Source organism: Protopterus annectens, chromosome 17.part0, assembly GCF_019279795.1.
Source record: "Protopterus annectens isolate FY-2018-M chromosome 17.part0, PAN1.0, whole genome shotgun sequence".
Lineage (NCBI taxonomy): Eukaryota > Metazoa > Chordata > Ceratodontiformes > Protopteridae > Protopterus > Protopterus annectens.
In genome coordinates this window covers 235,310,821-235,332,892 of record NC_056751.1, presented here as the reverse complement: position 1 = coordinate 235,332,892, position 22,072 = coordinate 235,310,821, and the positions used below count along the sequence as shown (strand labels likewise).

The 22,072-nt window shown below is 39.8% G+C and overlaps 1 protein-coding gene across 1 annotated transcript in view; it reads left to right on the top strand.

Moving 5' to 3' along the window:
* HSD17B4 (hydroxysteroid 17-beta dehydrogenase 4) overlaps positions 1–22,072 on the top strand; it is a 1,616,359-nt gene that overhangs the window by 630,087 nt on the left and 964,200 nt on the right. Inside the window, exon 10 of the mRNA XM_044059338.1 lies at positions 11,735–11,759. Within this exon, the coding sequence (XP_043915273.1) occupies positions 11,735–11,759 (25 nt within the window). The remainder of the gene's footprint in view (positions 1–11,734; positions 11,760–22,072) is intronic.

Genomic DNA, 22,072 nt, shown 5'->3' with positions numbered 1-22,072 from the left:
ATAAACCCCTCACAAGTAAGATCTGAGCATAAACTGATCACGTTGGATGTACATATCCCACCCCACCCCCAGAACAAAAGACTACAGTGAAAAACTTTTCAAAAGCTGACTTTGCCTCCTTAAGTCGGAAATGATATCCTTTAAGCCTACTGGGTTAATGGAAACCACATCCCAAAATGCTGAATCCTTCACAAAAGCCTTCTACGGACATCTCCAGGAATGCATGGATCAGGCAGTCCCAACTAAAACCAAGACCCTCTCCTTCAAGGAATAACGCCCGGTATGGAGGACCCCGCTATAAACAAACTGTACAACAAAGAAGGAAGCTACTGCAGGACAGAGCCAAATCCCACAAGGGAAAGGCTTCCCTGATCAGCACAAGTAAAACTACGCTCTCTCATAAAAACATCTAAAGCAAACTTTGAGAAATAGATTGCCAAGGATACCAAAGACAATCACAAAGCCTTCTTCTATTATGTCAGAACCATGTGAGGAAATTCTCAGATATGCTCTGAGCTAGTACACAATAACAAAAATTCACTGACCCTACTGACATTGCCAACATTCTGGCAGATAGGTTCAGTGCAAATTTTTCCTCCTCACCCCCTAAAGATGAAGTAACTATCCCTGCTGAATGTAACCTACCTGTCATCACAGACACACAGGTGAAATCAGCACTCAACAAGGCAAAAACACAGCATCTATGGGACCCGATGGTATCCCCGGTTGCGTGTTACGTGAACTCAAGATGAACTAAACGCCTAAGAACCCTATTCAATCTTAGCCTCACTACAGGTTATGTACCTGAACACTGGGCACAGCAACAGTGGTCCCACTCCACAAAGGGAAATTCTACTGACCCAGGTAACTACCGCCCATAAGTTTGACCAGCCTGATCTGTAAGGCTATGGAAAGAATCATCATGGAACTCATAAATGGCATTGGGGATCTGCAGACCCTTGATCCCACACAGTTCGGTTTTGTAAAAGGCAGATCCTGCCTCTTAAACCTGGTTGACTTCTTTGAGACAGTCACTAGTGCCATCGATGAGGGCAAGGCTGTCCACACTGCCTATTTGGACTTGGCTAAGGCCTTTGACACAATACCACACTCTGGCATCATTGACAAAGCTCAGCAGCCTAAATGTAAATCCATATGTCACAAGATGGGTAGCAAATTGGCTAAAAATAGAACCCATAAGGTTAAAATTGCTGGAGCCATGTCAGACTCAAAACCCGTCACAAGTGGTGTCCCACAGGGCTCAGTCTTGGTCCACTCCTATTCGCATTCATTTCTCAGATGTGAAAGCAAATATGGAAGGATTATGGCTGACAAAGTTTGCAGATGACTGCAAACTGGGTGCCATAGTGGATTCACCTGCCGACACACACATCCTACAGAAAGGTCTCACTGAAACGGACAACTGGTGCCGGAATCATGGCCTCAAACTTAACGCCAAAAATGTATAGTCATCCCTTTGGGAAAAACAAAGTACCCACAAACTATCACGTAGACAATAACCCACTGAATACAGAAGATGTAATCAGAGACCTGGGGACTCAAGTCGATAGTGACCTCTCCTTTGACAACCATGTTGCCAAAGTGGTCAGAAAGACTTTCTACCTTGCCCATCTCATCATGAAGGATTCTCATCCAGATCAAAGGAGGTCATTGTACCTCTGTATTCCTTGTCAGGCCCATGATTGAATATAATGCTCCATTTGGGATGTATCTCACCCGCACATGCAACAACTGGAAAGACCCCAGAAGTACCTCACCAAGAGGATCATAGGTCTAAAACATGTGCCTTATCCAGCTAGATTAAAGAAACTCCAGCTCTATTCAGTAGCATACCGCCTGCTCAGAGGTGATTTGTGCCTAACATACAGGGCCATGTCCAACCAGGAATTGATGGATATGCTCCATCTCAAAAAATCCAAATCCACCAGAACCACACGAGCTAAAGATTTCAACCTCTGCACAAATATGAATAGGACATGCTGGAGGGATAGATTCATAACACAGAGGTTACCCATACTCTGGAACAAAATCCCAGTTCACGTGAGACAGAGCCCTTCATTGGCACTGTTCAAGAAAAATCTCGATGCATGGATGGGAGATCGCAGTTTATTCCCGGAGTGACCTCAGTGTCACTACTAGACAGAGGTATAGTTTACTAAATAATGGGGTTCCACATGTGTCACTACTAGAGAGGCGCAACTATATAGTATGGGGTGACGTAAAGCCACATCACTGTTGGCTAGGCTTATAAATGCCCCCGGGCAGATAGCCTAGTACACTACTATGAAACTATGAAACTATATGGCTACACAAGTATCACCATAGTACCAGGTCCAAGTAATTTATCTTTTATTGACGGGGTTAGTCTCACTAGGTCAGTGGCCTCTTTTTGGGTGGTGATAGTTCTGACTGGGGGAAATTTTGATAGGGTACCAAGGAAATTCTCCTACACTTTTCTATAGAAGGACCTTGTAGACCTATCTTCCTGTTGATAAGATGGAGAGGATGAACATGTTTCTGAGCTGGAGTTCTGCATAAGAAGGATGCTAACAGTAACATTGTGGAAATACACAGGGGTAAAGGGACACATGGTTTTAAAAAGGAAATGCATCAAAGTTCAAGTGTTTACATTGCAAAAAGGAAGTTTGCAAAACCAAGGAACTACTGTGAGTGGCCGTAGAGGAAGAACCAGCAGATGGTCCACCTGTTTCCTGGAGTGAACTCACTGGGGCAGTTTTGTGTACAGGAAGCCAAGATACGACTGATGGATCTCATAGTAAAGTGAGAGATGACAGGAGGTAGAGCAGATGGCGACAAGGGCTTGTGTTAAAAGAGTTATGCTGGAGAATTTTGAGGGAGTAATAGTCTGAAAACAAGACATGTCTAGGTAATAAAAGGCATTTGATTCATATATATGCAAATGAAAGAGCAGTTGTTGACAGGTCTGTGGTATGAGACTGTCTTATGATGCTATTGTATTTTTTGGGGGGTCAGCTGTTCATTTATTCACATCAGTAAAGAAATGCGTATGGATATTACTTTTAAGACTTTTGCTGTTTTAGCTAGATTTATGTCATAATATGGGAAAAAATGAATGTGCTCCTTTGTAAAAGGTTAGTGACATTTATTTTGTTGCAACTGATTTTAGCATAACATAGAAGTTTTTTTTGTAGTTCAGAATAGATGAGGTTGCAAAACATGAAAACGTATTCAAAGTACAATTTCAGTGCTGTGCATGACATTAAAAATGATGGATGAAAGCGATGTATGGAATAGAGGGTGGGCAGCTGTTTTTACTTTGTATATAAAAGAACAAAAAATATGTAATTTGCTTTGTGTTGCTATTATGCATAGGTAAAGCAGAACTTTGAGGTACTGGAATTGGCGGAAGAAATGTTTCTTGTAGGCAGGCTTCGATCGTTTAATACCACAATGTCCCAAACACAAGTGCTGTCAATGAGGTGATACAGAATATGTCAAAGTGAAGGATAGTTGGTTTCACTGTGAGTAAAAGAATGAGGAACGTAATCGGCATGGAAATGCTGTGATTGAAGTAAATGAAAATATGGTTGAACATAATGAAAATGTTGGTGGGGAAAAATGTGAATGCAATGTGGGGGTGGGGGTGGAGGTAGACTGGAATAACATACTGATGATGTTTGACACTTAAAAGGAAGATGTATCCCAAGAATATATATATTTCAGGTCTTGGAGTCTGAGGCCAGTAGTAGGAAGATAGTTACTGAAGAAGAAATGTAAAATTTGAAAGAGGAAAAAAGAAGAGAGGTTAGGAAAATAATTCAAAAAGATAAACGTGTTGTGAAATGGTGTGAAAAGGTAAAAAGTGACTTAATATACTTGAATGATAGTAAATTTAATATTTTATCGAAAAGAAACATTCAAATTTTGTGGGGGGAGGAACTTGTGTGGAATTTTGATGCAGACGAGCATAGTAGAATGAGTGTTAATTAATAACAGATTTTAGATTTGTGTGTGGTAAAGACAGGCAGGGTCATAGTAGTAGAGAAATGTCCCAAAAGGATGCTTTCAGGATCATTTTGTTATATTATTCAACAAATATTGTAGAAAGAGGGCAAATGTTTAAGATATATGTATGCAGTGATATGGATGTAATAGTCATGGGCCTGGAGTGAACTCACTGGGGCAGTTTTGTGTACAGGAAGCCAAGATACGAATGATGGATCTCATAGCAAAGTGAGAGATGACAGGAGGTAGAGCAGATGGCGACAAGGGCTGGTGTTAAAAGAGTTATGCTGGAGAATTTTGAGGGAGTAATAGTCTGAAAACAAGACATGTCTAGGTAATAAAAGGCATTTGATCATATATATGCAAATGAAAGAGCAGTTGTTGACAGGTCTGTGGTATGAGACTGTCTTATGATGCTATTGTATTTTTTGGGGGGTCAGCTGTTCATTTATTCACATCAGTAAAGAAATGCATATGGATATTACTTTTAAGACTTTTGCTGTTTTAGCTAGATTTATGTCATAATATGGGAAAAAATGAATGTGCTCCTTTGTAAAAGGTTAGTGACATTTATTTTGTTGCAACTGATTTTAGCATAACATAGAAGTTTTTTTTGTAGTTCAGAATAGATGAGGTTGCAAAACATGAAAACGTATTCAAAGTACAATTTCAGTGCTGTGCATGACATTTAAAATGATTGATGAAAGCGATGTATGGAATAGAGGGTGGGCGGCTGTTTTTACTTTGTATATAAAAGAACAAAAAATGTGTAATTTGCTTTGTGTTGCTATTATGCATAGGTAAAGCAGAACTTTGAGGTACTGGAATTGGCGGAAGAAATGTTTCTTCTAGGCAGGCTTCGTTCGTTTAATACCACAATGTCCCAAACACAAGTGCTGTCAATGAGGTGATACAGAATATGTCAAAGTGAAGGATAGTTGGTTTCACTGTGAGTAAAAGAATGAGGAACGTAATCGGCATGGAAATGCTGTGATTGAAGTAAACGAAAATATGGTTGAACATAATGAAAATGTTGGTGGGGAAAAATGTGAATGCAATGTGGGGGTGGGGGTGGAGGTAGACTGGAATAACATACTGATGATGTTTGACACTTAAAAGGAAGCTGTATCCCAAGAATATATATATTTCAGGTCTTGGAGTCTGAGGCCAGTAGTAGGAAGATAGTTACTGAAGAAGAAATGTAAAATTTGAAAGAGGAAAAAAGAAGAGAGGTTAGGAAAATAATTCAAAAAGATAAACGTGTTGTGAAATGGTGTGAAAAGGTAAAAAGTGACTTAATATACTTGAATGATAGTAAATTTAATATTTTATCGAAAAGAAACATTCAAATTTTGTGGGGGGAGGAACTTGTGTGGAATTTTGATGCAGACGAGCATAGTAGAATGAGTGTTAATTAATAACAGATTTTAGATTTGTGTGTGGTAAAGACAGGCAGGGTCATAGTAGTAGAGAAATGTCCCAAAAGGATGCTTTCAGGATCATTTTGTTATATTATTCAACAAATATTGTAGAAAGAGGGCAAATGTTTAAGATATATGTATGCAGTGATATGGATGTAATAGTCATGGGGGACTACTTGTAATTTACATAAATAAAAGAAAACTAAGTATGGATGTTAAGAAGCAACAAGAAATGATTAAGCGGGGGAAATGAAAGTGGAGAAGATATATAAGGATGTATTTCAGTTAATCAAATTATTAAAAGTTTAAATGAGTTAAAAATTCAAGTTTTTGAATATTCCCTGTGTTGGATGTGCAAGATTACATTCCAGTAGTGACTGGAGAATTAAGCAATAACCCATGCCTGGGTGTGGGTAATGCAGGATTTACCCATGGTTGGTGTGGTTTGGTCACGAGGGCGAAGCCCGAGTGGCCAAACAAAGACAACAGTGGGTAAATCCAGCATTACCCACACCCAGAAGTGGGTTATTGCTATTATACAATGACATTTAAGAAAAAAAAATACTTGCTTTTCTTAAATAATGGCATTGTATGGTGCCTCCATGCTGCCCTTCCGCAGCTCTCCGGTATCCTGGAGCAGTTCTGATGTACTGCACATGCGTATGCTACACAGTACATCAGAGCTGGTGTAGAGGAAGCAACGGGGAAAGGAAGATCTCTGTTGCTTTTTTAAAGTTGTCTTGCTACGTTAAATGAGTTTAACATAGCGAGATATCTTTAAAAAAAAGCAACGGAGAAAGGAAGATCTCTATTCCCTTTTTTAAAGCTATCTCGCTATGTTAAATGAGTTTAATATAGCAAGACAGTTTTAAAAAAATGGAACGGAGAAAGGAAGATCTCAGTTGCTTTTTTTTTTAAGATATCTCGCTATGTTAAACTAGTTTAACATAGCGAGATTACAGCAACGGAGCTCTTCCGTTCTCCGTTGCTGCCTAACTCAAAAAAAAGTAAAGACTTATACTAATGGAAAAAAGTCCGGGCGACCGGACCTTTTTCCATTAGTATAAGTCGGATTTACAATGGGCACACTGACCAATCAGCGTACACATTTTGGAATATTAATGGGGGGGGGGTCATTGTATAATGAATCTTTACCCACTGTAGTGAGATCTCAGAGTTGGTATGCATAATTAACACTGGTGTGGGGTACAGGGGAACTTGCTTGCCTGCATGTAGAAACAAAGGTTTAGCTTGGCTGCTTTATATTTTCGATTGGCTGGGGATCAACCAGTTGTTTGCATTTTCAGTGAATGGCTATATATCCATATATACATACATGGTCACAGTTTGAAAGAGAGATTGCTGAAAAAAGTGAATGTCCTTTTAAATGGGAGTTTTTGCAAACATCCTGTTGTATAGGATTGCATTGTAATGGTGTAACAAAATTTGCACTTGCCCTGCTGTTGTTAGTATATATAATTAACAGGGGGTGTGGGGGTTGAAGCATGGCTTGCCCCCACTTGCAAAAATAATTTTATTTCTTTTTATACTTTTGATTTGTTTAGATTTGCTCTAAAGTGATTGCTCTTTGGAAGTTCAGTGTTGTGGATATTCTGTATTTGTGGCCATTATGGACAGGGGCAGTTTAATGCCCTAAGGCACAGGCATATATCAAACCTATTCTAGCCTCTGGGCACTGATAATTGAGAAAATTGGGACATGAATGGTTAAACTTAAAAAGGTTTTAGGGCCTCTGCTCTAGGAATCTGCTGTCATCCTATATTTTGTGTGTGTGTGTGTGTGTGTGTGTGTGTGTGTGTGTGTGTGTGTGTGTGTGTGTGTGTGTGAGTTTGTACAGTGGATATAAAAAGTGTACACACCCCTGTTAAAATGTCAGGTGTTTGTGATGTAAAAAAAATGAGGCCACAGTAAATCATTTCAAAACTTTTCCCACCTTTAATGTGACCTACAACCTGTACAATTCAATTGAAAAACAAACAAGTCTGTTAGGGTAAAAAATATAACAAATAAAAAACATACAATAAGCTGGTTGCATAAGTGTGCACACCCTTAAACTAATACTTTTCTGAAGCACATTTTGATTTAATTACAGCATTCAGTCTTCTTGGGTAGGAGTCTTATCAGCATGGCACATCTTGACTTGGCAATATTTGCCCACTCTTCCTTGCAAAAGCATTCCAAATCTGTCAGATTGCAAGGGCATTTCTTGTGCACAGCCTTCTTCAGGTCACCCCACAGATTTTCTATTGGATTTAGATCTTGGCTCTGGCTGGGCCATTCCAAAACTTTATTTTTTTTCTGGTGAAGCCATTCTTTTGTTGATGTGGATGTATGTTTGGGGTCATTGCTGTGCTGAAAGGTGAAATTCCTCTTCATCTTCAGCGTTCTAGCAGACACCTGAAGGTTTTGGGTCAAAAGTGACTGGTATTTGGAACTGTTCATAATTCCCTCCACCTTGACGAAAGCCCCAGTTCCAGCTGAAGAAAAGAAACCCCAAAGCATGATACTGCCACCACCATGCTTCGCTTTGGGGATGGTGTTCTTTTGGTGATGTGAAGTGTTTTTGCGCCAAACGTACCTTTTGGAATTGTGGCCAGAAAGTTCAACCTTGGTCTCATCAGATCATAACACATTTTCCCACATGCTTTTGGGAGACTTGATTTATTGTTTCACATGTTTTAGCCAGGCCTGTATGTTTTTCTCTGTAAGAAAAGGCTTCTGTCTTGCAACCCTACCCCGTAGTCCAGACATATGGAGAATACAGGAGATTGTTGCCACGTGTAGTACACAACCAGTGCTTGCCATAAATCCCTGAAGCTCCTTCAGTGTTGCTGTGCTTCTTTTGGCAGCCTCCCTGACCAGCTTTTGTCTTGTCTTTTCATCAATTTTGGAGGGACGTCCAGTTCTTTGCAACGTCACTGTTGCCCCACATTTTCTCCACTTTTTGATGACCGTCTTCACTGTGTTCCATGGTATATCCAATGCTGTGGAAATTTTTTGTACCCTTCTCCTGACTGATACCTTTCAACAATGATATCCCTTTGATGCTTTGTAAGCTCTCTGCGAACCATGGCTTTTGCTGTAGCAGGCAACTGAGTAAATGTCAGAAAAATCCTACTAGGACAGCTGAACTTTATTTGGCGTTAATCAGAGTCTCTTTAATTGATGGCAGGTGTGTATCTGTATGAAGAAAATGTGAAGAAGATGGCTGTGATAAAAAGGGAAGCTGTTTTTTTCAAGGAAAGAAAAAAAAAACGAAGAAATTAATCCAATGTTATCAAAAATGCAAAGACTGAAAATGTATTGAAAGAGATGAAGAATGAGAAAGTGGAGCTTGTATCTCCTTGCCATAACAAAAAGACGTCATCCACAAACCGTTTATAGAGCAATAGTTCTTTAACCCTAAAAGGTATATCACCATCATCAAACACAAAGTTCTCTTCCCATCTCGCTAACACCAAGTTGGCATACGTGTTTGCTACTGGAGTGCCCTTAGCGTTAAAGAACTGTTGTTCTACAAACAGTTTGTGGATGACGTCTTTTTGCTATGGCAAGAAGGTATACAAAGCCTATATGATTATGTAGATATTTTCTCTAGTGCCAATTTCCTGATGTTTAATGTTAAGTATTTACATGATGAAGTGCTATTTCTTGATATTGTCGTTGGGTATAATGACCTTAAGTTTGACACTGAAATTCATAGGAAAAATGTACAAGCTGCCAATTATGTATGCACCCAAGGCATGTATATAAGGGTGTTGTGAAATGTCAGTTTTTAAGAGCAAGTAGGTTAAGTACCAAATATGTTAAGTTTTTATATGAGCTTGGTAATATGGCAGTGGATTTTGTTAGTAGAGGTTATAATAAAATGCTTATTGAGAATACTAAAAAATTGTTAATTAGTCAAAGGGACACTAATGCTAGACCATATTTTCATTCGGCAACCAATAATGATTTATCTGAGCCTTCTAATAATTCTTCAACTATTGGTTATTTTATGAGACATAATAGAGACACAGATATTGTTAAACATGAAAGAATTGGGGCATTCTGAATTCTAATTCTGAGGTTAATGAATATGTAGGTAATAGGCCCAGATTTGTTTATAAGAAAGAACGGAACCTTAAGCAGCTTTTATGCTGCAAAGATATGAGAGAAAACAGTGATGGCAATAGGGTTTTAAATAGGGATGGTACTGTCCCTTGTTATAATTGTGCTTTTTGTAGTTATATTAATACTGATATATGTTATAATCACCCAGTTAGTAAAAAAATGCTTCTTTTTTTAAAGAAACCGGTACATGTTCTACTGATAATGTCATATATTTTGCTAATTCCGTATGCTGCAAATGTTTTTGTATAGGAAAGACAAATATGAAATTGAAGGAAAGAATTTCTTCACATCTCTGACATTCGCAAGAAAATTGAGACGAATGCACTTAGCAAACATGTATTAGCAAATGGTGTATAACATAAATTTAAGTTTAAGATTTTACAAAATATTTATGAACATCCATGTGGGAGTTATTTAGTTAATGGAACTGAAATGGCAGAGTATAAGTAGATAACTTATTTTAGGGCAGGTAGTTTACCAGGGTTAAATACGGTTAGTATAAAACCTGTATTGAAGTTTGTGTGACTTTTCATGAAATATAAAATATTTGTTATTTATATAATAAGCTTTTTATGTGTGTCATATATATATATATATATATATATATATATATATGTACATATATATATATATATACACACACACACACACACACATATATATATATATATATATATGTGTGTATAAAATTATATATTTATATATACATATTATTTATGCATTTATCTATTATATGGAGGCTTTAGGGTTGCTTAATTATATAATTATTGTATATTATTACTTGTAATTGGGTCTTGTGATTGTGATGCTAGGCTGGTTGTCTGTATATAAGGAGTGTACCTGAGTTACTTTGCGTAAACATTGAGAAAGAGATATTGTCTTGAAAGCTTTGTGTTGTGTGTGCTTCTATTAAATATGGTTTGGACATTGGACTCCTGGTTTGTTTCCTGTTGACCTTGGTTTGACTAGGAGCTCAGGAGCTTGATGGACTTTGCTGGAAGAATGGGCACACCATTCTTGGAGGGATAGAAACCATCTGCTTACTGTAGCAGTGCTTTAAAGGAAGAAGGCAGAATCACAACCTGGAGGGTGAATATAGGGCGCACCAAGCCACTGATGTGTGGTAACCTTCATTGGGCAAGTGCATGGGAGCATTTACTTGCATAAGAGGAAGGTGTTGGGATCCTCTATGGTGATTTGAGTCGCACATCCCCCTCTCCAGAAAAGAGTTTAGACTAATATAGGAAGAATGTCCTCATAGCGTGGATGTTGGTAGGGATGCAAGTAACCCTCGTGACTGCCTGAGTTATGGCCCCTTTAGACAGCTCTTACCTTATGTGGTTGAGCGGATCACCACCACTCGGGAGCAGATCAGTTCAAGTCCAATAGAGGGTGGCTCAGTGGTCGACAGGCATGGAGCAGACAGCCAGAAAAAAACATTCCTAGAAAGCAACTTCTACTCAGTACTGAATCAAGCAAAAATGGGACATTATGCCTGAACTTGAGCAGACTTGGCTTTTTGCTGCCCAGTTGTGGTGCAAAGATGCATTTATTGTTTCTTGTACATATATATTATGTAATGTAAGAAGGATCACATATCTTCTTAAGAGCTTAGATACATTACTAGTTTATGGCAGGTATGTACAAGTTTACATATTAATTTAATGAAACACCGGCAGTTGCAATAGGGCTTTCCATGTAATTAAAACTTTTAGTTCCTAATGCACTAATAAAAATTAAAAGTAGTATACTCCTGACAGAAAAAGCAAACTTGTAAGAAATAGAAAAATAAGAAACAGTCACCAGAGAAAAATCGATAGTCTTCCACTTTTAATACGCCAACAAAACACAGAAATACCAAATGACTAAGCGCTTTCACCAGGCTTGTTGGCGTATTAAAAATGGAAGACTATCGATTTTTCTCTGGTGACTTTTTTATTTTTCTATTTTTTACAAGTGCACTAATAAAAATTGCACTGCAACAAATTACATATGTCATGAATTTTTAAAGCTTGCATTTTCACAGAAACTCTGAAGTAGCATAAGAGGTGAATTAACCTAGTTCTGCAAAAACATCCTTCAGTGTTTATTTGTTAATTGCATTTTTGATAGTCATATTACATACATATGTTGACTTGCTCCTTTTTTTTTTTTCTTTTTTCTTTTCATAGGTGGGAGCTGGCTGGATTGGCAAATGTAAGTGATGCATTATTTGCTATGAGTTAAGATGAAATGTGCACTAAAAGATGAAATATGCTAGCCATTTGTTAAACAAAACTGTGGCAATCTAAACAACCTTTGTCAGGTGTTCTTGAGTTTAGACTCCTATTCAGAATGTACTGTTTGTTTTTAAGACTGGCCGTTCTTATCTTATTGATTAACATTTGAAAATTGATATGAGGAATGCAAACAGCAGAGCCATTATAGTCCAGTGAACACTTCAGCACATTTTCCTGAGATTACTGGGTTGTGAAAGGTTTCGACAAAGACTCAAGTTCTAGTTTCAGAAAGCAAGTCTTTACCATGGTGAGAGTTCAACCTTATGACTTACTGTGTGGACTAAAGGGCTGAGGTAAACTTTTAAATGTTATTCTTTATATTAATTGGTTTTGCAGAAAAAAAATTATCTTTGAAGGAAACAAGTTAGAGACTACTGTGATTTTGGAAGATTTCAAAAGTCTGGGAGAGTCAAAAGTATTTAGCAGAAACTTGAGATAGGAAAATAAAATATGAGCTATGAAAAAGTAAGGAAGGCGCCAAGAAGTGAAATAAACAGCAGCCCTGTTATATGGAGGTTCATGGGTAGAACATGGTCAGTGCTTCAATTATTCTTGGAAGCAAGAAAAGGTAGGTATAAGAATTTGCGTGTGTGTGTGTGTGTGTGTGTGTGTGTGTGTGTGTGTGTGTGTGTGTGTGTATATATATATATATATATATATATATATATATATATATATATATATATATATATATAGATGCATGTGTGCATCTTGCCTGGGGTTATGCATGACTGAAAACACCAGGCAAATTGCTGCAGTTCTGCATGATTACTTGTCTGTTGAGTTAATAAGAAAGATGAGTGAGTGCAGCTGCATAGTGACATTAGAATGTTCTGTTTAAGTAGGATCCCTAAAGAGGGTGTGTTGAATTGACTTAGAGTGATGCATAGTATTAGCTTGTAAAGATTTGAAAATGGAACTAATTTTGTGGTCTGTAAGAATGTTCAATAACCCGGATCTGATGCAGTATTACAGAAAACGTAAAACATTATTGCATTTGTGAGAGAGAGAAAGAATTGATTAACTGTAGATTTATTAGTCTTATCTTGTAAGTTATTTGGTGAAGCTGTTATTGGGAAGCCTTAGGAATTACCCATATAACAGTACATTTGTGGTTGTAAGCATCAAATATATCTGTTATTCTTGCACTAGGAAATTAAGGTACAAGGGGAAGAAGGGGTGTACTTCAAAAAGCACTGGGCTTTGACTGCTTACCATACCTCTCAACGTGTTAGCACAAGAAGTTTGGACAAAGCCAAAAATAATGGGGGAACAACAGCCCAAAAAAGAGGGACATATTTTAAGTATTGATCTTCAAGTAAAAAGGTCAAGAGAGTAATAGATTTTGCATAAGCTTATATTTTCTTTTTTTTTTCCTTTGATTTTACAACAGTAGATAAATCAATTGTAAAACAAATAACTAGTTACATAGGTCCACAGCTGATCAATACATCAAAGTTATACATGTCAATAGTGATTAATATTTTTCAAACAAGTCTTTAAGTTTAAGCCAAGATTTATAGGAACATGTATTAGTAGTTCTCATCTTTATAGTATGCAATTCACTACTGCAAACATTTTTTGCCATAGTAATAAATTCAGCACTAGAGGGAGTAACTTTACTTTTCCAATTAATGTTCTTACTGGATCTAATACTATTAGCAAAGGGTTTATTCTGCAGCTAATGTAAAAAGTAAAGGTGATAATGGACAGTTTTATTTTGTGCCTTTTTGTAATTTAAAAGAATTAGAAAGAAAATAACCTATTTTAACATAAGCACAAGATTTATTGTACAACTTAAAAATTAATTTAGCTCAGGTGAGAAATTATACACTTTGTTTTTCAAACAAGTACGGCTCCTTATTGAGTCAAAAGCCTTATCTAAATCAAGGCTAATGATAGAAATTTCTTCTTTATTTTAGTTGCATAGTCTATTAATGTATGTATTCTTATGTTATCTTGTAGTTGTCTATTTCATATATACCCAATATGATCATTGTTAATTTCTTTACGTATAAGTAGGTTAATTCTGTTAGCTAAAATGGACATGAACATCTTGTAGTCGACATTTAAAAGTGAAATGGATATGTATGATGAACACTTTGTAGGATCCTTATCTTGTTTTAAAATAGGTGATATAAGGGAATATTTCCATGATGGAGGGACTTCAGCAGTTTTTATTTCTCTGTATACCTTATTTAATATTTTAACTGCATCATCCGGTAATTCGGTAATATTTTATTTAGCTCTGGTGTAACACCATCTAAGCCTGATGCTTTATTACTTTTTAACTTTTTTGTTTGATCTTTTATTTCTATTAAAGTGAATGGTTCTGTCATTTTTTTGGTTTATCATTTTTATTTTTATATTTTTTTAACTTATTTTATTTATATTTTCCCTTAGAAAAGTCTTAACTATATCATCAATATCATGATTATTTGTATTATATTTTATAGTTTCATAAAACATTTTAAAGCCCTTAAGAGTACCTTTAATATCTGTTCATCTTTCTTTTTTATTATTTATGTGTGTTATAATTTCTTTGATATAATTTATTTTATTCATTTTCTTTTATCTAGGAGGAAGTTTATGCAGTCTTAGAGTTTGGTTTTAAATTTAACTTTAGTTTGTCTATTTTGGCCTGTAGTGTATTCAGTTTGTTGTCCCATTCTCTTGTATTACAGATGTACCAGCTTTTAACTCTTCCATTTCAGTAAGCCTTTAGTGACAGGAAATTTTTGCTGTCTTAAACATACCAATCCTTGAATCCTTCTATTTTAATAATGTCCACTGGTAATCTCCTCTAATGTAACATATTGTCAGTTTTTAAAATAATATTTAAGATTATAGCATTATGGTTCGATAATGACATGAAACTGTAGACATTTCTCTGATATGTGATAGATCGTTTGAGGCATAAATTTTATCAGTATTCGTTTGTGTTCCATGTGTATATGAATAATGGGTAAATTGAAATGAGATTGTTTCCTTAGCTTATATATATTCTTTAAATTCATTAGATTTACAAAATTCATTAAGTACTTTGCTGAAGATGTGATTCTCAGTTTTCTGCCTGCAGTGGAATCTTAGTCTGGTAAAGTGCTGTTAAAATCACCAGCCATTATGACATCACCTTTCGTGTAATAGGCTATAGCATTTGCATCTTTAGCTGCAACCCCTGGAATCCAATTATGTTATGTAGTCCAGTCTCGCCTACATTCTTACCCGTGGTTCAGAGCCGAATGTCGGCTCCGACTCGGCTAAAATTTTCTAGCTCAAAGTCTTTCTATTGGCTGGGCTAAGATGGTATCCCATGCTGCACTGCTCTCTATCCCCAGATCTCGTTTGCCGCTCGTGTAGCTCGGACATGGTGTCGCTCTTGGCTGTGGCTAAGTACCTTTTTTTTCTTCCTATTAGAGAAATTTGCTGCAAACAAAAAGCTATTTTAATAGCTGTTGTGTGTTCTTGTCTTGTAAAAAAATGTGTTTTGGATCGTTTTTTTTCTGTGGTATCCCACTAGCTGTTTCCAACGGACTAGGCCCGTTTCAGTTAGAGGACCTAGTCTGTCCCCTTGCTTCCTTTGTTTTTTTTTTAGTTTACCAGGACTAAGTACCATTTAAATTAGAGGTTTTAGTCCTTTCTCCCCTGTCCAAGGATCGTTTAACTTAGAGATCTTGTTGTAGTTTTTTTTCCCGCCTTGTGATTGTTTGACTGTTGGTCCTGTTTTTCAGGGTTTGATTTTCTTGGTGATTTATTAGTGTTGGTTAACTATGTCTAAAGATTCTAAGTAGCACAAGCCCTCAGGCTTCAAGAAGTGCTCTAGGTGCAGTTACAAAATGTCCATTACCGATGGACACTCCGTCTGCGTGTATTGTCTGGGAGCGATTCATCTCCAGGAGTCGTGCAGCTTCTGTCATGCTTTTAGTCCGAGAGTTCTTCAGGAAAGGAAGAATAAGTTGATTTTTAACCCTCCTTCGAGGAGGGTCTGGAGAGTGCTTCCAGCTCTAAGGCTAAATCTTCTAAATCAAAAAAGAGATCTCCGGCTCCATCAGTCTCCTCGGAGCCACCGGAGAAAATACAAAGTCTGCTTCGACATCCTCGGCTCCATTGTCCTCGGGGCCACAGGAAGTCTCAGTTATCATGGAACCTGCTTCGGCTCCAGTTTTCTTGGAACCTGTTCGGAGCCGATCGCCTAGTATTAGGCCATTATCCCCTCCTCGCAGGCCCCCTTTGGAGAGAAGGTCTCGGTCTCCTTCTCTATCCTCTAAATCCTCCAGGACCTTATCGTATGTGGACGTCGATAGAGTGGTGCAGAGACTCCTTCAGTCACCGGTTCTGGCAAAATTGTTTTCTGCTCCGACCCAGTCAGCTCTGGAGCCGGTCCCTCAACCTGCTTCGATACTTCCTCCTCCAAGCACACCTCAGCTTTCGGAGCCAGAGTGATCGGCTCCACGTGATGTCCCTAGGTCTGTTCCGACAGCCCCCCCTGGCTTATCGGTGCCGTCAGCTCTGACCCCGTTGGTGCCATTCACGGGGTTCAGGACTCAGAATTCTTCGGTCGGACGCGAGGGAGAGGCTTCGGGACACCTCTCGGCTCCTAGTCTCCCTTTCGGTGTTTCGGTGCAGAGAAGTTTGACTCCTGTCGTGGCTTCTGAGGCTGGTCATTCTTCGGATTCGGGGGGACCAGCCTTCAAGGCCATGCAGAGAGAGCTGACCAGGTCGTCAGTGGCATCATGCGGGTCGGTCATTCTGTCCCCTACTACACCGGTGCAGGTCTCTGATCGCCTTCTATCCCTAGACAGCAGAGCTCAAGGCCTCAGGGTACCCCCATGAGTGGTCCCCACATTTCTGAGGGCCCCTCAGAGTTTTTGCCTGAGGAGCTACCCAGAAAGAAGATGTGCAAGAGGAAGCACATAGATTCCCAGGATGAGTCTCTCACATCAGACACCAACCTCGAGGAATCCAAGGGGTCCCACAAGTCATCCTCTGAGGATGTTTCTTTCTTTGACATCCTAGAGATTTTGAAGAAAAGAGGTGACTGGCCATCCAAAGCCCCCTCCGAGGAGGAGTCTGTCTTCCTGAAGGCCTTTGGTGCTCAGCCCTCCGCCTCATGGGTATCTCCACCCTTCGAGCTTCTGGATTTGGTTTGTCGAAGGGTGTGGGAAACCCCTGACTCTGTGGAACCAGTCCCCAGGAGACCCAATAAATTTTTGTCTGCTCCTCCTGATAAGGAATTTCTGTCCAAGGGAGTCCCTGTGGATGCCATGGTGGTGGCAGCTGCCACTCAGAAGGAATTAGCCGAGACTTCTTCCACCGTCCATCCTCCTAACAAGGAGTCTAGGACCATGGACTGGTATGGGAAGCATACCTTTTCTTCAGCGACCTTTACCTTACGGTCACTGAATTATTTATCACACTTTACATGGCTCCAGAGAGATCTCCTCAAGGAGCTTGGAGATACTCTCACAGGTAACGTGTCTGAGGCGGTTGCTCAGACGGTCAACGCTCAGTTGTCTACCCTCAATTCATTTGCAAACTCCTTCATGAGGCTAATCTCCTACACAGCCGAAGGAGCAAGTAGGGCAGCAAGTTCAGGAGTTGCTCTTAGGAGGCAGGCCTGGATGCGCCTTTGTCATTTCGCGGAGGCCTTCAAGTCTTCATTCACCGACACCCCTTTTGATGGTTCCTCTTTATTCGGAATCAAGGTGAAAGACACTCTCAAAAAAGCGAGTTTATACTGCTGATTTAACTGTTAAAAGCTTGTTTTTGTGTTTTTTCATTACCTGCACTTAATTTAAAAGTTTGTTTGTTTAAATTAACTGTTGAGGCTGCCCACTCAAGTGCGCTAGCCTGTGCATTGAATATACTGTAATTTTCTTGCTGTTTACTTGAAAAAAAAAAAAAATATATATATATATATATATATATATATATATATATATATATATATATATATATATACTTGGATAGTTCCTGTGTTGCCCATTTCCTTACTTGGATAGAAGGAAGTTTCTTTGCTCACCAGTGGGAGTGGGGAGCCTTGAGCAGCCTATCCGTCCCTGAAGGAGTGACCTCAGCACAAGAATCTTGTAGTAATTGGCCGTTTTGGGCCATTTCTAGCTCTTTGAACTTCCCTGCTTAAAAATCCGCTTCACAGTGTTTTTTTCACCTATACTACTCAGCAACAGCTCCTCGTGGTCCTGCAGAGTGGTGCTAGCAGCAGAGACATGAAAAGAGTGACTGCTTTCAGGATATAAGTATATTTTTTCTGTTTCTACCTGTGCGACCTTCCTTTCTCGCCGAAAAGCAAGTTTATACTGCTGAAAAGCTTGTTTTTGCATTTTTTTCATTACCTGCACTTAATTTAGAAGTTTGTTTGTTAAATTTAACTGTTGAGGCTGCCCACTCAAGTGCGCTAGCCTGTGCATTGAATATACTGTAATTTTCTTGCTGTTTACTTGAAAAAAAATATATATATATCCTTGTTTCCCGCCTTTCCTTAACTAGAATAGTCCCCTATACAGGCTTTGCTGTATTCTGGACTCTTGGATAGTTCCTGTGTTGCCCATTTCCTTACTTGGATAGAAGGAAGTTTCTTTGCTCAACAGTGGGAGTGGGGAGCCTTGAGCAGCCTATCTGTCCCTGAAGGAGTGACCTCAGCACAAGAATCTTGTAGTAATTGGCCGTTTTGGGCCATTTCTAGCTCTATGAAGTTCCCTGCTTAAAAATCCACTTTTGCGTGGCTTTGCACGATGCAGCATCGGGCAGTGCCGCTTAAACGGGTTTAAACTATTCCCGGCTCCACAAAGTCTGCTCTTCACTTTTTCCCTTAGAACTGCTCTATTTCTCAATTTAAATACCTTATTCTCAATCTAAGACCCTGCACTTGCCCAAACAAGCAATCTTACAATCTTGCACAAATAAACTAAAAGCACTACATCCTCATACATTCTCCACAATTACCTTGTCCCCTATTGGTCCTTTTTAATTAAGTGATAAAAGAGTTCCCTTTACTACTCTAGCATGTCCAAAGGTCAGTTAATGGTCTCCTCTCCAGTCCAGCTGGTGAATATGGGAATCTTGAGGCAATGTTACAACTGCCTCATGAACACGGACAACCCTCTCCTCCTCCAAACAAATTCAAACATATGCAAGAGATGCAACCGTATAGCCAAACTGGAGGCTGAGCTCTCTCACCTCAGAACTGGTGTAACCAGTCAGAAGGAGAAGGTAACCTCACACAACACTAATCCAGTCTCACGTAGTCCTACCACAACAGCAAACCAAACCCATAAACACACAAAAACATACTCAGAGGCTCTAAATAAAAATCTACCTAAGCAGCAGAGACCTCTAAAGCAGACATCCAAGTAAACGCTACCCCACAGCAAAACATATGCAACACATAGCTCACAAAGGCAGTGTGCCAAACAGTCACAGCCCTTAAGGCTGAAAAACACACCTGATACACTTGTAATAGGTGATTCTATAGTCAGACACACTGATGTCCCGCTCACCAGGCTGAACAAGGAGAAGGTCATAGTGAGCTGCCTGTCGGGTGCTAGGATCCGCCACATAACGCAAGCACTCAGGTCACTCCAAAGCAAGTACAAGTATGACTCTGTCATAGTACATGCTAGTGTGAATGACCTGAGACGTACCTCCCTTGACTACATGAAAAGAAACATAGAGGAGCTCTCTGATCATGTAGCCCAGGCCCGTATGACCCTGACCTTGAGCAGCATCTTACCCTCACCTAGAATGATGCCACAGTATAAAGACAAAATTATCGATTTTAACAATTGGCTAACATTTTGGTGTCATTCAAAGGGGATCCAGTGCCTGTCAGCCTGGGATGACATGCTTGACAAGCCACGTTGCTTCGCTAGGAATGGATTGCACCTGTCACCCCTGGGCTTTCGGATACTGGCAAAGGCTCTTGCCACCCCCATAGTGCCTTTTTTAGGCAAGGCTCAAAAGACAAACCCACCTCCATAGAAAACACAAAGAACAAGAAACTAAGGGTAATGCTGCTAAATGCCAGAAGTCTAAACCTCAAAATGCACGCAACTGAAGCTCTCCTCAGTATGGATAACATCGATATCTGCGCAGTGACAGAAACCTGGTTCAAGGCTCCAGAGAGCACCCCAGCACTAGCAGGTTATACCTCATATCATGCTTTTCGGCCCCAAACCTCGGACCGAACCACAAAAGGAAGGGGAGTATCCATATTCATCAAGGATACCCACACCTCCAGGTTAGTGGCGTTGCATGAAGCATCAGAAACCATCCATGTGCAACTAACAGTGGGCAAAACTGCCTTTCAGTTTATAGCATGCTACAGACCACCGTCTCAAAATCAGGAATCCCACTCGGCCTTCCTGAAAACATTGGAGAACATGAAGATCTCTCCAAATACCATTATATTGGGTGACTTCAACTACCCAAACATAGACTGGGAGCATTACTCAAGCCCCAACACCCTAGCTCAAAGGTTCCTGGAATTTATAAACTCAAATGCCATGGAACAACTAGTCACAATGCCCACAAGAGGGGAAAACAAACTTGACCTGATCATTGCCAACATGGGGGACCCTATGCTCCACACCAGAAGTATACCCCTCATTGGTAAGATCAGACCATAAATTAATTTCACTGGATATCCAAAACCCGACCCCACCCCCAGGCCAGAAAACCACAGTGAAAAACTTCTCAAAAGTGAACTTCACACTTCTCAAAACCGAGGTGGAATCCTTCAAGGCCCCCGGGCCACTGGAAACTACGGCCCAAATCACAGAATCCTATATAAACGCATTCTATGGACACCTCCAAGAATGCATGGATCATGCTATCCCAAACAAAACCAAGACCCAATCGTCCAAAGGCAGGTGTCCAGTCTGGTGGACCCCAGCCATAAATAAGTTGTACAACAGAAGGAGGAAGCTACTACATGATAGAGCAAAATCCCTAAAAGGGAAGGCATCTCTGATCAGTACTAGCAAAAAATTACGATCCCTCATAAAATCCTCCATGGCCAGCTTCGAGAGAAATTGCACAGGACACTAAAGACAATCACAAGGCTTTCTTTAGCTATGTTAGGAACCTGGGATGCAACTCCCAGATATGCTCAGAGTTGATTCTAAATGACAAAAATTACACTGAACCCACAGACCTTGCCAACATCCTGGCAGACAGGTTCAGTGCAAACTTCTCCCCCCCTTCCTCCCCCAAAAGAGCAAATATCTATCCCAGCAGAGTGCAGCCTCCCTAACATCTCAGATGCTCAGGTGAAAGCCGCCCTCTCCAAAGCAAAAAACACTGCTTCAATGGGACCAGACGGTGTCCCGGGTTGCGTCCTATATGAACTCCAAGAAGAACTAAACCCTCATGTAAAACTGCTTTACAATCTCAGCCTCACTACAGGATATGTACCCAAAGAATGGCATACAGCAACAGTGGTCCCACTCCACAAAGGTGGTGCCTCAACGGACCCTGGTAACTATCGCCCCATAAGCCGGACTAGCCTTATCTGCAAGGCCATGGAGAGGATCATCATGGAACTCATAAACAAAGACATTGGGGACCTACAGACACTAGATCCTACCCAATTCGGCTTTGTCAAGGGCAGATCCTGCCTCTTGAACCTGGTCGGCTTTTTCGAAACAGTCACCAAGGCCATAGATGAAGGGAAGGTAGTCCACACAGCCTATCTGGACCTTGCAAAGGCATTTGACACAATACCCCACTCGGGCATCATAGATAAGCTTAAATATAAACCCCTATGTCACAAGATGGGTTGCTAACTGGCTCAAAGACAGAACCCACAGAGTCAGAGTTGCCGGAGCCATGTCAGACTCGAAACTGGTTACAAGTGGTGTCCCACAAGGCTCTGTCCTGGGACCTCTCTTGTTCGGCATATACTTCTCTGAGGTACAGGCCAACACGGGAGGACTATGGCTCATCAAGTTCGCAGATGACTGCAAACTGGGTGCCATAATTGACTCTCCAGCTGACACGAACATCCTCCAAAAAGGTCTCACAGAGACGGATAACTGGTGCCAGAGCCATGTCCTAAAGCTAAATGCCAAAAAGTGTACAGTCATACCCTTTGGCAAAAGCAAAGTGCCCACAAATTACCACATAGGTGGTAACCCATTAAGTACAGAAGAAGTAATTAGAGACCTGGGGACCCAAGTTGATAGCAATCTCTCCTTTGACAACCACATTGCC